The 17250-nt window shown below is 41.9% G+C and overlaps 1 protein-coding gene across 2 annotated transcripts in view; it reads right to left on the reverse strand.

The window, feature by feature from the left end:
• Positions 1–17250, reverse strand: part of ATP9B (ATPase phospholipid transporting 9B (putative)) — a 578806-nt gene that overhangs the window by 6059 nt on the left and 555497 nt on the right. For both annotated transcript variants that reach the window (XM_082258664.1, XM_082258663.1), the window contains exon 27: positions 12022–12079. In XM_082258664.1, the coding sequence (XP_082114790.1) occupies positions 12022–12079 (58 nt within the window). The remainder of the gene's footprint in view (positions 1–12021; positions 12080–17250) is intronic.

Consider the following 17250-nt stretch of genomic DNA (forward strand, 5'->3'; position numbering starts at 1 on the left):
CTTGATTAAATCACATACGCCAGCAACAAGAAGCAACCAACGCAGGATAAATGCAGACATTTGAGAAAGGGGGCTGTGCCTCCGAAACATGTCATGTGACCTGTCGCTCCTCCATACCACAGTTTATATCACAGTCTGACTTCCTCATTTGGTCCTGGCAGCTGTCAAGCGGAGCCGCTTCTATTAGCTGACAGTGGGTCTCTCCTACATCTGCTCCTTTGACCATCCTGTTGGGATGGCTGTGCGGAAACATCACACACAGGGGACTGCTACACTCGGATGGATCGTTTGTAGTAAAGCTTGTTGAAGACACTATACCGCTCTCTGTGGTGATTCATGGATGCGGTTTTCCATCATGTGAGTGTAACATTTTTGGTTTTATGGTAGTTTTATAAAAGTTTTATTGTGCTAGGCTGCGCTACCTTCTTTTGTTTTTCCATAAACCAGCAACAGTCCTTCGCTGAGCAGCTGGTGCACATGAAAGATCGGGTGAGTATAGGTTTTCTCCCCACCCTTAGGCAAAATGAGCAGTTGACCTGTACAGTGTGGACACAGCCTGACTGCATGGGAAAAGGTTTTTTCCCCAGAGTTGGGCTTTAACATTCAAAACATGAATGAAACAGCTTTTGATATCCTCTATGATAAATTGGTGAGTGGATTAGAACACAGCAATAGGCTACAGTGCATCCGGAAAGTATTCACATCGCTTCACTTCTTCCACATTTTGTTATGTTACAGCCTTATTCCAAAATGGATTCAATTCATTATTTTTCTCAAAATTCTACAAACAATACCCCATAATGACAACGTGAAAGAAGTCTGTTTGAAATCTTTGCAAATTTATTAAAAATAAAAAAATGAAAAAAATCACATGTACATATGTATTTATAGACTTTGCCATGCCACTCAAAATTGAGCTCAGGTGCCTCCTGTTTCCACTGATCATCCTTATGATGTTTCTACAACTTGATTGGAGTCCACCTGTGGTAAATTCAGTTGATTGGACATGATTTGGAAAGGCACACACCTGTCTATATAAGGGCCCCCAGTTAACAGTGCATGTCAGAGTACAAACCAAGACATAAAGTCCAAGGAATTGTCTGTAGATCTCTGAGACAGGATTGTATTGAGGCACAGATCTGGGAAAGGGCACAGAAAAATGTCTGCAGCATTAAAGGTCCCAATGAACACAGTGGCCTCCATCATCCATAAATGGAAGAAGTTTGGAACCACCAGGACTCTTCTTAGAGTGGGCCGCCCAGCCAAACTGAGCGATCGGGGGAGAAGGGCCTTAGTCAGGGAGGTAACCAAGAACCAGACAGTCACTCTGAAAGAGCTCCAGCGTTTCTCTGTAGAGAGAGGAGAGCCTTCCTTCCAGAAGAACAACCCTCTCTGCAGCACTCCACCAATCATGCCTGTATGATAGAGTGGCCAGACGAAAGTCACTCCTCAGTAAAAGGCTTGACAGCCTGTCTGGAGTTTGCCAAAAGGCCACAGCGCTCTGGACCTCAGACTGGGGCAAAAGTTCATCTTCCAACAGGACAATGACCCTAAGCACGCAGCCAAGATAATAAAGGAGTGGCTACTGAACAACCCTGTGAATGTCCTTGAGTGGCCCAGCCAGAGCCCAGACTTGAACCCGATTAAACATATCTGGAGTGATCTGAAAATGGCTATGCACCAACGCACCCCATCAAACCTGATGGAGCTTGAAAGGTCCTGTAAATAAGAATGGGAGAAACTGCCCAAAAATAGGTGTGCCAAGCTTGTAGCATCATACAAAAGCCTTGAGGCTGTAATTGGTGCCAAATGTGCTTCATCAAAGTAATGAGCAAAGGCTGTGAGAACGTATGTACATGTGATTTTTTTTCATTTTTTATGTTTAAAGAGGTTGTAAACTCATACACACTTTTTTTTTTTTTTGTTCGACCTGAAAGAGAAACACATAATGAGCTAGTATATAATGAGCATACTAGCTCATTATGCAATTCTTACCTTAGAACGAGTCCCCGCCGTGCAGTCCGCTTACCTCTATGACGGACGACATGTCCAGTCGCCCGTCTTCCGGGATCGCGGCATCCGGCCATCTGATTGGCCGGAGCCACGGTGACGTCACTCCCGCGCACGCCCGCTGGAGCCGATGGTCACGGCACGGGCTGCATGAAAGGTAAATATCTCCTACATGTTTAGGAGATATTTGCAGTACCTATAGGTAAGCTTCATCATAGGCTTACCTATAGGTAAAAGTGTCAGAGGAGGGTTTACTTCCTCTTTAATAAATTTGCAAAGATTTCAAACAAAATGTTTTCACGTTGTCATTTTTTTTTTTTTTGGGTTTGATACCTCCTCTGGAGAGAAGATTTCTCCATGCTTTTTTTTTTTTCTTTTTTCTCTCTTTTCTTCCTTATTCTCTCTCCCTTTAGGGGAAGATATGAGAGAATTTTGGGGTGCTCTCTGGACATAATTAGAGCCAGATAGACCTTGTATTAATTATCAATTAATTATTACCCCCCTCAGACATCCTCCCCCCTACCTGGGTATAGCTGAGAGATTGGTTAAGTAGAAGGAGAGAGGAGATGTATAATACACAGCACATTTAATATACACGCGGTTGGAATATTTTTGGCCATATGGCCCTGTTTTTTATATATATATATATTTTTTTTATCTTCCTTCCCCGTTCTCTTATTTTATTTTAAGAGATATAAGGAACGTATCACTCAAGCACTTAAAAATTGTTAGGGATGTTTATCTTGCTCCCCTGGGGGCAGGAAACAACATCCCCCTGGCACCCTCCCATATGTGGGGGTTGATATATTTTTATTTTTATTTATTTATTTATTTTATTTTTTTTTTTTACTCCTATTCACTAATTTATTCACTTTTTGTCTTGGTGTTATTTGCTCTTTTTGATAGAGGTCACAATATTTTTTTTTTTTTTTTGGCACTAACAATGGATGGTTTGGTTGAGATTTTCAACAGTAGGCACTTGGGTAATAGGGGGTGTGTGATAACCCCCCCCCCCCTTTTTTTTTTTTTGCTCTCCTCTCCTTTCTACTTATCTACATGCCGTTGAATGTTTTAGGTGGACCTAAGGAGTTGAAGATAATTAATTGTTGTAGGGTGAGGGGGATGGAGAGTGGGACGGAGAGTGGGAGGGAGAGAGAAATACGTCACAGAGAATATCTGAGATAGGAAGATGTTCATTAATGTGGAGGTAACACCATATCATTAAAGGAGACCAATTAATAGGAGTTGTGTGATAAGGGTAGTGAATGAATAAATAACAATGGAGTACTGGATCCGACCAGACAAAGGGAGGCAGTGAGCTGATTCTCGCTCCGTGCATTGCCTCACCACGGACCTTTTTGTAGGTGAACGCAAGACACGCTAAGGAGCGTGAGGGGCGTTTGATATAACAAGGTGTTATTAGTAGGGTGGGAAGGGAGGGTGGTGGGGTGGGGGATTTTGGTTTTTTTTTTTTTTTTTTTTTCTTTTCTCCTCCTCCTAACTCTGGATATAAAATATAAATCTAAATGGCGACTATAAAATGTATAACACTAAACGCAAGAGGTCTGAACATACCTGAGAAAAGACACATGTTACTAAATGATTTAAAAGGGTCCCAAATAGATATAGCATTAGTACAGGAGACACATTTTAAAGAAACCAAAGTACCCATACTTAGAAATAAAAACTTTCCATGGGGGTACCATTCGACAAATAAAGAGGTAAAATCAAAAGGGGTATCTATCCTCTTAGCCAAGAGAATGCCATGGTCTTTACAAGATATACAGACAGATACTGAGGGGAGGTACATCTTTATTAAGGGAACAATAGGAGAGGTGAAGGTAACGTTGGCAAATATATACGCCCCCAACCAGAAACAGGTGAGCTTTCTTACGAAGGTCTTAAATAAACTGGCAGACTTTACAGAGGGACAACTGATTCTGGGAGGAGACATAAATATCCCTTTAAACCCCCTGATAGACACTTCATCAGGATGCTCCTCAGTCCCTTTGAGTAGTAGTAAGCAAATAAGTCAAGAACTATATAAACACCAACTTGTAGACGTATGGCGCCTTACCCACTCCGGGGAAAAAGATTATACATATTTTTCATCAGTACATAAACTATACACAAGAATAGATTATTTCTTTATCCCTCATAGACAACTACAAGCAATTAAAAAAGTTGAGATTGGGAACATCACATGGTCAGACCACGCACCAGTCACTTTAGAGTATTCACTTTCGGAATCCCTGGCCCTTGGGGGAAGGTTCTGGAGATTGAATGAGAGCCTCTTACAGACACCTGAGATCCTCAGGGACGTAACAGAGGAACTAAAATTTTACTTTCAAACAAATGAAAATCCAGGGGGAGATATAGGGGTCCTATGGGAGGCACATAAAGTTGTGATTAGGGGAGTACTAATTAAACATGGGTCGAGAGTAAAAAAGGAGAGGATGGAAAGATTAGAAACGTTATTCAAAACTTTACACGAGAAGGAGGGTGCCCATAAAAAAGATATAACATTAAAAAACGAGAAAGAAGTGGGGGGCATAAGAAAAGAGATTAATGATCTGTTAGGTTATAAAGCAAAAGCCTCACTACAAAGAAGCCGAAAAATAGGATATGAATCAGGAGATAAGTGTGGGAAATTGTTAGCCAAAGCGGTTAAGGAGATGAAACAGACTACATATATCCCCCAAATATTGTCTCCTAAGGGCAATAAGATAGCGATACCTAGACAGATCGCCCAGGTATTTGGAGATTATTATTCGAGCTTATATAACTTGACAGATAACTTAACAACTTTATCAGAAATGGAAGAATACGTAGCCTCTGCCCAGATGCCAAAACTATCGGAGGAAGCAGGCAAGGAACTGGACCTACCTATAGAATTGACGGAGATATTACAAGCCTTAAATATGATGAAGATTGGGAGGGCGCCGGGACCGGACGGCTTTACCCTCCAGTATTATAAGGTATTTTTCCCGATAGTTGGCCCGTATCTATTAAAATTATTTAACGGGGTGGGGCAAGGATCAAGTTTTTGTAGAGATACTCAACGAGCACACATTACAGTTCTCCCTAAAGAAGATAAAGATTTAATGTAATGTGGGAGTTATAGGCCAATATCTCTCCTTAATACGGACTTAAAAATTTTTACGAAGATATTAGCAACCCGTCTGAATCATTATATACAATCATTGATACACTTGGATCAGGTGGGCTTTATAAATAATAGAGAAGGGAGAGATAATACCACCAAAGTATTGGATTTGTTACTGGAAATTGATAAATCTCAAAAACCATGTGTCTTCCTAGGTACCGACGCAGAAAAAGCGTTCGATCGCGTGAACTGGAAATTTATGACAGCGACACTGAAACATATCGGGCTGGGAGAGATTATGATACAGAGAATCCTTTCTATATACGCTGACCCAACAGCCCAAGTGAAAGTAAATGGGATTCTATCGGACCCTTTTAAGATTAAAAACGGTACGAGACAGGGATGCCCCCTATCCCCTATCCTTTTTGTACTGTCCCTAGAACCATTCTTATGTAAAGTAAGACAAAATTTGAATATTAAAGGGGTACAAATGGGAAAGGAACAGTACAAAATTTCGGCGTATGCAGACGATTTGATATTTACATTAACAAACCCGACAATATCCCTACCTAATTTAATTAAGGAATTTGAACAATACGAGTCCATGTCAAATTTAAAAATAAATTTCAATAAGTCAGAAGCAATGGGGATAAGATTGCCTAGAAGTGCACTACAAGTATTGAAACAAAATTTTAAATTTAAATGGGCAGATAAGGCAATAAAATACTTGGGAACGTATATACCGGCCAACCCTGATTTGGTATACGAATTGAATTTCAAACCTCTTTTGAATACAATTGGTTCTAAACTAGAAAAATGGAAGACGGGCTTATTCTCTTGGCTGGGGAGATGCAATCTTATTAAGATGTCTATCTTACCCAGATTCTTATATTTACTCCAGACATTGCCAGTAAAGATTCCGATAGGATATTTCAAACAGATAAACTCAATATTTATAAAATTTATATGGGCAAATAAGAAGCCGAGGATTTCAAGACAATTACTTACATTGCCAAAAAAATATGGAGGTACAGCGATACCAGATATTCAAAAATACTATTATGCCTCACATGTCAGGAGGCAAATAGACTGGTGCCGCCAGGGGGAATCAAAGCTATGGGTGAAAATAGAACAAACTAATACAAAGGTACCATTATCTAGGGCATTATGGTGTTATGAGAGTTTACCGACAGAATTAAAAGCACACCAATTAATTGGGACAACTTTAAGAATATGCTCTCAAATATGTTTTCAAAAGGACCTTACTTCACATGACTCTCCTCTATATCCTATAATAGGGAACCCGAGATTCACCATGGGAATGGAAGCACAGCCATTTAGGAATCTAGATAAAGCAGGATGCTTTCAGGCATCCCACTTTGTGAGAAATAATAAATGGCCGACAATGGAGATATTAATGGAGGAGGAAGGGGAATTTAGACTTCCCTTTTGGAATGCACTCCAACTTTCTCACTTTTTGGGATCTATCCCCAATCCAAAGAAGTATAACCGTCAGCTTACAATGCTGGAAGAATATTGTAGTGAGTCAGAGAATATATCCCATATGTTAGCAAAAATATATTCCTTGATAAATACCCCTAAAGCAGGACACCATTTATCTTATATTGAGAGATGGGAAAGGGAATTATCTTGTACCTTCTCCACAGAGCAGAGACAACAGATGGTTGATCTTGCTTTTAAATCATCTATATGTACTAAATATCAGGAATTAAATTTCAAAATCTTGACAAGGTGGTACTATACACCATATAAACTACATAAAATAGCAATAAATAATTCGGACAGATGTTGGAGATGCTCGGTGGAAGAGGGTACATTAATACATATTTTTTGGTCATGCCCTAAACTATCAAATTATTGGGGGAAGGTCAGAGAGATAATGCAAAAGTTTTCAGAATTTGAGATCCCGGAAAACCCTGGGTTCTTTCTTTTACAACTTAGCGGGATACCAGGGAAGAAATACAGGAGATCGTTACTATGCCATATGGCAAACGCTGCCCGAGCCTGTATCCCCCTGGGGTGGAAAAAGCAGGAACCCCCAACAATTAATTGCTGGATAGGTAAAATAGAAGAAATAAATAGAATGGAGGATCTGGTTCTGACAGGTCAACATAAGAGGGAAAAATATTTAGAAACATGGGGAGTATGGAACAGATTTTTAGTAATGAACCAGGGGATGGACAGACCGGATCAGGATATATTGGATGTCGGAGAGATTTAGTAAATAAAGAAACAATACGGAGATGGGGGAGGAGGAAACTTATGTGTTTTTGTTTTCCCATTTTTTTTTTTTTTTGTCTTTTGTTTTTTCCCCCTTTTTTTTTGGTTTTTTTTTTTTTTTTTTTTTGGGTGGGGTTGATTTGAGTTAGAAAAGAAAGGGAAGGAGATGAATAGCTATTTAACACATAGGATAGCTGGGAGATATGGGAAGCAAGAATGTGAGGGGTGTATTGATCCTATGTCTTCTTGTTATGATGAATTTGTTATCCTACCCGAAAACTTCAATAAAAATTATATTTGAGAAAAAAAAAAAAAAAAAGAAAAAAAAAAACATATCTGGAGTGATCTGAAAATGGCTATGCACCAACGCACCCCATCAAACCTGATGGAGCTTGAAAGGTCCTGTAAATAAGAATGGGAGAAACTGCCCAAAAATAGGTGTGCCAAGCTTGTAGCATCATACAAAAGCCTTGAGGCTGTAATTGGTGCCAAATGTGCTTCATCAAAGTAATGAGCAAAGGCTGTGAGAACGTATGTACATGTGATTTTTTTTCATTTTTTATGTTTAAAGAGGTTGTAAACTCATACACACTTTTTTTTTTTTTGTTCGACCTGAAAGAGAAACACATAATGAGCTAGTATATAATGAGCATACTAGCTCATTATGCAATTCTTACCTTAGAACGAGTCCCCGCCGTGCAGTCCGCTTACCTCTATGACGGACGACATGTCCAGTCGCCCGTCTTCCGGGATCGCGGCATCCGGCCATCTGATTGGCCGGAGCCACGGTGACGTCACTCCCGCGCACGCCCGCTGGAGCCGATGGTCACGACACGGGCTGCATGAAAGGTAAATATCTCCTACATGTTTAGGAGATATTTGCAGTACCTATAGGTAAGCTTCATCATAGGCTTACCTATAGGTAAAAGTGTCAGAGGAGGGTTTACTTCCTCTTTAATAAATTTGCAAAGATTTCAAACAAAATGTTTTCACGTTGTCATTAAGGGATATTGCTTGTAGATTTTTGAAAAAGATAATGAATTTAATCCATTTTGGAATAAGACAAACATAAAACGTGGAAAAAGTGAAGTGCTTTAAATACTTTCCAGATGCACTGTAATATATTTTCATATGAGTACAATGCAAAACCCTATCAAGTGCAATACCTGTACTGTTTACTTTGCTGCCAGTGGTTTGTAGTTACAGTATATCACCACCAGGGATAACACACATGCATTACCAAATCCATAACACAGAAACAAATTACAAAAATAATTCAGGAGGGCGATGAACAGTTTGAGTAAATCTGATAATACACTATATGAATTTTGGAATTCGCTTTGTGGGTGGCCCTAATGGCCACCTCCCACCTGACTTTCTTCAATTGGTAAAATTGTCAACCAAACACTGGCTGCATCCAATCAGATGTAGCTGCTGTTTAAGTATTCTGACAGGCACCAGCTGCAGCTGTCAGAGCACAATAGGTGCCACAGGAGATTCCTCCATCTGCGATGTATAGCATGGAAGGGGAATTCTGTTAGACTATTTTTGTTCAGTCCGCAGCTTGAACGAAATAATCTGCGTGTGTATACCCAGCTTATAGTTCACTTGTTCTTCATTAGAGATCGCAAAAAGGTATCCTATGTGTAAGAATGGTTGAAGTAACTGCAGCTACAGAAAGACATACACAAATCCCAGGTTACAGGGTAAAAACTGAGTAGACATGCAATGTTTACAAGTGGCATCAAGCATGTGTCAAGAACATTGAGATGTATAATCCTGCATTAAAAACCTGTGCTCAACTGTATACCCAGTGTAAACTAGCAACCACATACAATGTCTTGCACTTGTATGAATAGGAAACAAACAGAAAAGGCACAACGACAAAATTCAGTTGTTCACAGTTTTTTATTTTCTCTTTTGCCCTATATGTTTCTTATCAGGTGAAGCGCTACCCCCTAGAGGGCCGCTAGATCTTGGGTCCCCCTATTCCTGCACAGCCAGGCAACACGCAGAGTCAGTAACCAGTCCACGGGTTTGTTTTTGTTGTTTTATTGAGGGAAAACAACATGGATGGGGATGAGGGATTATGGGGTGCTGCCCAACTTGGTAGAACAACTTGAGGACAAACTTCCTTCTCCATGTACACAAAAATGCAGATCCTGGACTGTACTCCTCCAGAGTGATATCATTCTCTAATGGATCTGTAACAAAGTTTCCTCTTTCCGAAGCACTATGTCGCCTTGGTGAAATAAATAGCACAAACTCCCACGGTCCCATAAAGGCTTGTTAAATATTGCATCTGTCAGCCTACTCTCTTTATTGGCCCTGGGGGTGATAGGTAGAAGTACTTACACTGTCCCTTGATTCCTGCTGCCTTGGATAAGCCTGCTGTTCAGGTCTTCTGCTGGACAGATCTTCTCATGCTAGACAGGGTGTCTCCTGGATGAGACTAAAGAATGGTGAAGGTCTCCCTCTTCAGCTTCCTTTCCTTTCTTCCTCAGCTCCAGCCCCGGGGGTCCCCTCCCAAGCCTCATGACATCAACCTCAGCACTTCATCTTCCACCCAACAACTGCATGACTGGCCAAGCTCTCAATATTTATGGCCCAGTCTTACCACCCTGCCAGGCCGACTGGGAATTGGTCAAAACTCCCTTCCATATTTATACCCTGCCACTTTCCCTCCGCCCATTCGCTTCTAGAAGTTACCATGGACCTCCAGAAGCAGGGAGAAGGGGATAGAGGCCTGATCTGCAGAGCCTTCCAGCCTGACCTTAATCTGAACCCACAACAATTACCCGCGAGTCAGTATACATTTACCTAATCAAACTGTACACTAGAGGGTGCTACACATGGATAACTTAAATTAGAGATACTAAAATATTTCTGAGATCTACTAAATGCTTTCAGTTTACAATACAAAGTAAAGTATCAACATAAAGTTAAATCCAGGCAAACAGCTACATACATATATAAAATACATTCATGCGAACCGTTTTACCTGCTAAAGGATTTCTGTTTTTGCAAATCCAGTCCTAAAATGTATTCAGCTCTGCCAAACAGCACTGCCCTATCTAACAGGGTAGAAGACCTGATTTTTCTCTGCTGCAGTTAAGTAGTACAACTTGTTCTTGTCTGTGAATAGACAGTGAAAGAAGAAGCAGCATGCTGATGAGCTCATCTCTTTGTCACTCTGTTTCCTCCTTCTATCAGCATACTCCTTGTTAGCGCATAAGCACTGCACCATAACTAACTGGCTTCTAGTGCTCCTTCTCCCACTCCCAGTATGAACTCTGATGAACAGTGTTTGCACTTTAAAATAACTGTAATGATCTTTAATAAATACAATGATTAGCCCCCGTTCACACTGGGGCGATCCGACTTCCCCAGGCGACCACAGAGGTCTCGGCGCGCTGCTCGCACCGCAACCTCGGAGCAGTCGTCACGGACTTCATAACATTGAAGTCTATGCAGGTCGCTCCGGGTCGCCCCAAAGAAGCTCCGGACCCTTTTTCTAAGTTGGAGCGACTTGTGTCGCTCCTATTAGAACGGGTCCATAGCTTCTGTATGGGAGGCAACCTACGGTGACCTGTCAGGCGACCAGGTCGCCTGACAGGTCGCCCCAGTGTGAACGGGGGCTTATTAAATTTTTGTTGTTTATATCTGTCTTGAGCTCAGTTTAAGGCATAGTTCACACTACTACCATGTGATTTTGATGCGATTTACAGTGTGATTATGTGGTGTGAGTTTGCATATTCCATGGAGCCAAGTCGCACTGCAAATTGCACCAAAGTAGTGCAGGAACCTTTTCCAAAATCTCACTATTCTATGAGCTGCATTGAATAAAATGGGCACCATTGAAAATAATGAGATTTTTATTGTCATTCAATAGCATGCCAAAATTGTGTTTGGGCACTTTTGCAATATCTTAATCTCTAGCAAGGCTAACACTTCAATTTACTACTGCAGCCTTCTGTTTTACATATTAGCCTCCAACCTGCTGACTGAAACACCAATGAATATCCATGAACTGATGAGGTCTCCCCATTTTATAGGTACCTACATTTTTTACCCCTCCAACCTCCAGTTGTTGAAAACACTCTACGTTAATTTATTTTGACTGATTTTAGCAATGCAAGGGATTATGGGAAAAATAGTTATATAATGATATACGTGTATACATAGATATTTGTGAGTATATTTAGATAATCTCAGGACTTTAGAGTGATTCTTTAATTGCCTGGAGGTCTATTTTATCCCGTTATAACTGTGTAGTAATTTTTGCCACTCCAAATAAAAAAACTAGTCTATGCAGCACAAAAATCCATTTTGCAAAGTAATAAAAAATGACTTTGCCAACCTAGCCCTAATTTCAGCACAGACTGAACAATGTGCAATATGAGAGGAAAACGGTAATATGTTTACAGGATTAAGTTTTAATTAAAACAGCACTGATTATAAATGATGTGCATTAATACAAATACCAATCAACCATCATGCACGACACATTGGCAGAGCAGGTTGCCGGACTATCGATTTACCTGATAAAAAGAAAGCAATATATGGCTGTTGATAAAAATTTTAAGCTGGCGGAAGCAAACCTGGAAGGAAAACAATAATGGCAGACAAAAATCCTTTCGTCTGCCTAAATTAGTCTCTCTTACCTTGGTATATGCTGATTAAAACCCAGATGAGGAAGGTTTTAAACGACAAGGATCTTCCCTGTGAAGAAAGAAAGGGAATGTTAAAGAAACAGGATTGCCCAAATAGTAATGAACAGCCACAATCAAAGTACATACAAAGTTTACATTTTTTCTCGTGCAAAAAATGCTAAGAAATGCATACAATGAAGAAAAATGAATAGCATTTGACCGGTCCCATAACATAAGGGGCATTAAAATATTTTGGGTCAATCTTTTTTTTATTTTTTTAACTGATGCTTTTTACATTTTTATATATATATATATATATATATATATATATATAAAATATATATTTATTTATATAAAATATTTTTAATTTTTTTTTTTTTTCACTCCTTAACATAATGATTACAAACAATTACACAGCATATGCACTTTAAACACGTTGTTTTTTCCCCCCAAATTTTTGGAAGAGCAATAAGAATTGTGTTGTGACTGTCCCAATGGATACCAAATAATGGATGCATCTCAATATTTCTTTGTTTTTAGATCAAATATCTGTTTATTTAAGTTTTTCAGAATATAAAGATCATGACAAGGAGAAAAGTCCTCAGTAAGGTCAGCTAACATCGTATTCTATCTCCTACTCAAATTTCAATCGAAATGACCCAAGAAAAAAAAAACATTTACAGAGAAAACATATTTATTTATTACAGGTACTTATATAGCGTCGTCAATTTACCTAGTGCTTTACACATATATTGAACATTCACATCAGTCCCTGCCCTCAAGGAGCTTCCAATCTAAGGTCCCTAACTCACATACATACAGTATCTCACAAAAGTGAGTACACCCCTCACATTTTTGTAAATATTTTATTATAGCTTTTCATGTGACAACACTGAAGAAATGACACTTTGCTACAATGTAAAGTAGTGAGTGTACAGCTTGTATAACAGTGTAAATTTGCTGCCCCCCTCAAAATAACTCAACACAGCCATTAATGTCTAAACCGCTGGCAACAAAAGTGAGTACACCCCTAAGTGAAAATGTCCAAATTGGGCCCAATTAGCCATTTTTCCTCCTTGGTGTCATGTGACTCGTTAGCGTTACAAGGTTTCAGGTGTGAATGGGGAGCAGTTGTGTAAAATTTGATGTTATTGCTCTCACTCTCTCAAACTGGTCACTGGAAGCTCAACATAGCACCTCATGGCAAATAACTCTCTGAGGATCTGAAAAAAAAAAAGAATTGTTGCTCTACATAAAGATGGCCTAGGCTACAAGAAGATTGCCAAGATCCTGAAACTGAGCTGCAGCACGGAGGCCAAGACCATACAGCGGTTTAACAGGACAGGCTCCATTCAGAACAGGCCTCCCCATGGTCGACCAAAGAAGTTAAGTGCACGTGCTCAGCGTCATACCCAGAGGTTGTCTTTGGGAAATAGACATATGAGTGCTGCCAGCATTGCTGCAGAGGTTGAAGGGGTGGGGGGTGAGCCTGTCAGTGTTTAGACCATACGCCGCACACTGCATCAAATTGGTCTGCATGGCTCTCATCTCAGAGAGAAGCCTCTTCTAAAGATGATGCACAAGAAAGCCCGCAAACAGTTTGCTTAAGACAAGCAGACTAAGGACATGGATTACTGGAACCATGTCCTGTGGTCTGATGAGACAAAAATAAACTTATTTGGTTCAGATGGTTTCAAGCGTGTGTGGTGGCAACCAGGGGAGGACTTGCCTACAGTCAAGCATGGTGGTGGGAGTGTCATGGTTCGGGGCTGCATGAGTGCTGCTGGCACTGGGGAGCTACAATTCCTTGAGGGAACAATGAATGCCAACATGTACTGTGACATACTGAAGCAGAGCATGATCCCCTCCTTACGGAGACTGGGACACAGGGCAACATTCCAACATGATAACAACCCCAGACACACCCCCAAGACAACCACTGCCTTGCTAAGGAAGCTGAGGGTAAAGGTAATGGACTGGCCAAGCATGTCTCCAGACCTAAATGCTAATGCTAAACACCATGCTTCACTGTCTTTACAGTGTACTGTGGCTTGATGTCAGTGTTTGGGGTCATCTGACAAACTGTCTGCGGCCCCTAGATCCAAAAAGAACAATTTTGCTTTCATCAGTCCACAAAATGTTGCGCCTTTTTTCTTTAGGCCAGTTAATGTGTTTTTTGGCCTTTGTAACTTCTTCAGCACATAGTTTTTTCAACAATGGGACTTTGCTGGGGCTTCTTGCCAAAAAAAGCTTGGCTTCACATAAGCATCTTCTAATTATTACAGTACTCACAGGTAACTTTAGACCTTGATCATTGGCTGAATCTTTGCCATTTTGGCTATTCTTCGATCCATTTGAATGGTAGTTTTCCTCCACCTCTTTCTGGTTTTGGTTGCCATTTTAAAGCATTTGAGATCATTTTAGCTGAGCAGCCTATCAGTTTCTGCATTTCTTTATAGGTTTTCCACTCACCAATCAACCTTTTAATCAAAGTATGCTGTTCTTCTGAACAATATCTGTAACGGCCCATTTCAGAGAGAAATGCACTATACCCAGCATGTACAGGGCCATCTGTTTTTTTCACAGACTGAATGACCTCACTAATTGAACTCCACACTGCTATTATTTTGAACACACCTCTTTCAATTAATGATTCAGTTACACAGAATCAGCAGAATGCATGTCGTAACTGTTGGTTTTCTATTACTCTACTACACCTACTAGTAAATTATTTGTAGAAAATTGGATTTTAGTAAAAAAAAGTAAAATTGATTTTTCTGATGTTCATTGATGGACACAGCTCCTGATCTTTTTACCATTGGGTTATACTGCCTCTACAGGAGTAGGACACTAGACAGAAAAAAAGTCTTGCTACGCATATGGGCAGTCCCGGGGGGTATACTCCCTCTCTCTGCTATAAGTACTTCGTTTTGTTACAAGCATTATCAGAAGAATCACAACTCCACAGAGGGGTGGGTGCTGTGTCCATCAATGAACAGCAGAGAAATTGATTTTACGTTTTGTATTCATTTGTTCATTGATGGACACAGCTCCTGATCTTCTTAACCAGTGGGATGTCCCAAAGCAGTGTTAAACATGAGGGGTGGGAACAGCGAAATAGAAATTCCCAAGGCTAACTATAGCTGACCAGGTAAACAGGAGCTCAACCAAAACAACTGGAGCTCACCTGAAAAAAGCGAATACACCCTCAAAGAGGACCAGGTCCTCTAAACAGCAGCCTGCAAAACCTTGCGGCAAAAGGAAGCATCCGCAGATGCCAACACATCAACTTTATAGAACTTTGTGAAAGTGTGCCCTAAAGACCAGGTGGCCGTCTTGCAAACCTGCATCACTGATGCCTTATGATGGAAGCCCCAGGAGTCACTGAGCGCCTGAGTAGAGTGTGCTCTGACAGGGAAAGGAGGAACCTGACTCTTAATGGAATAGGCCTAAATCACCGTCTGTCTGATCCATCTGGAAATGGTCGCAAAGGAAGCGGACAACCCTTTCCGAGGCCCATCTGTAAGCTCAAATAGTGAGTTTGATTTCCTAAAAGACTCCGTAGCTGCCAGGTACACCCTAATCGCCTGGACCACATCCAAGGCATGCAAAGCAATTTCCTTTGGATGTTTGGGCCTGGGACACAGGGAAGGCAACACAATGTCTTCATTCAAATGAAAATCAGAGACAACCTTTGGAAGGAACGACAGACAGGAACGAAGAACCACCTTATCTCTGTGAACCACCAAGTAAGGTCAACGACAGGAAAACGCCGCCAATTCCAACAGCCTGTGCGCAGAGGTGATAGCCACGAAAAAGGCCACCTTCTGGGACAGCATACAGTAAGCAGGGGAATCTCCTGAAGAATCTCAAAAGGAGGCTTCTGGAGGACTCAGAGCACTAAATGGAGGTCCCAAGGCGGCAACGGAGACCGCACTGGAGGGGCCAAGTGCCTAACCCCCTGAAGAAAGTTAGGCACCAGGGAGTATGTGTCCAAGGGCCGTTAAAAGAAGACCGCTAAGGCCAACACCTGACCCTTGATAGTACTCAAGGCCAGTTTCTGCTCAACCCCCGTTGAAGGAAGATCAAGATCTGAGCCACCGAGAAAAAGCGAGGATGAACCCCAAGAGACCACGCAATGTACGACTTCCACGTACGATGGTAGATCTTCCTATAGTTGCCTATGGAATGAAGGTTGCCTTGTTCAATCTGGAAACCGAAGGGTCCACCACCGGCGGAACAGTCCACTTCCTGATAAGGGACTCCTCAAGGTCTCACACACAGATACAATCAGTGCTTCCACCAGGGCCTTTTCGTGTGCAGTTGCAGACGTGGAGAAATTGTCCTCACTATCTGAGGCTTCCGAGCGCGTGGTCGCAGATCCAACAGGGTGACCCATGTCCGCGGCAGTCAAATTATATTCAGGATCTGATGAGACAGATGAGGCAGGGGCACTTTTTGCTAGCCTGTCGCCCGAAAGCCAATTCCACCAGGGACACAAAAGACTCCAGGAGCGCCGTCAGTGCATCGATGGATGGTTGGGACTCAAAGGGCCCCGCAGCCTCAGGGAGGGGATCAGGTGGGGAGATGTGCTCTAAACACTCCATGAGTCACCAGGGGGACCCCACAAAAAGTGTAAAACACTGCAAAAGGTAAACCCCCACCACGCTGGGAGCACTACCCGGTCCCCTGGCACAAAGTACCAAGCGATCCTCAGAAGAGAGGGATAGGACCCCACCAGACTCACCACTCCGCAGAAACAGGCACCTGCAGCCACCAGGAAAATCTGCACTCCACGCGTGGCGATCAGGAAGTGAAAAGATCCAGGAGTCAGCACCGGGGGATGAGGAGGGGCCTCCACTGCTGAAATTGCCTTCCACAGGGCTCCACTGTCATGGCCGCCGCTCTTTTCAATGGCAAACCCCTACAAAATGGCCCCCGAACTACACAAACATGACCGCCATGCATTGAGCACACAGGCTAGAAAATGGCGGTATCACGAGGCTCCCAGGGACCCAGGAGAGATACCTAGGCCTCAAGGACAGGCCAAGGCAGAATGGGGGGCCCTGGCAGGAGCCCCCAGCAGGTACAACCCCCCCCTGCACAGTCAATCGTCCAGTCCCCGGTGGCGCACCCCCTCGCCCTATCGCCAGCATAGCGCCCTGCCCCCACCCCAGGAGGTGAACCAGACCACCCACACAGCCCGAACATAAGTGGAGGGGAGGTAGGATGGGGGGACAG

This window comes from Pelophylax lessonae, assembly GCF_965119305.1.
Source record: "Pelophylax lessonae genome assembly, chromosome: 5".
Lineage (NCBI taxonomy): Eukaryota > Metazoa > Chordata > Amphibia > Anura > Ranidae > Pelophylax > Pelophylax lessonae.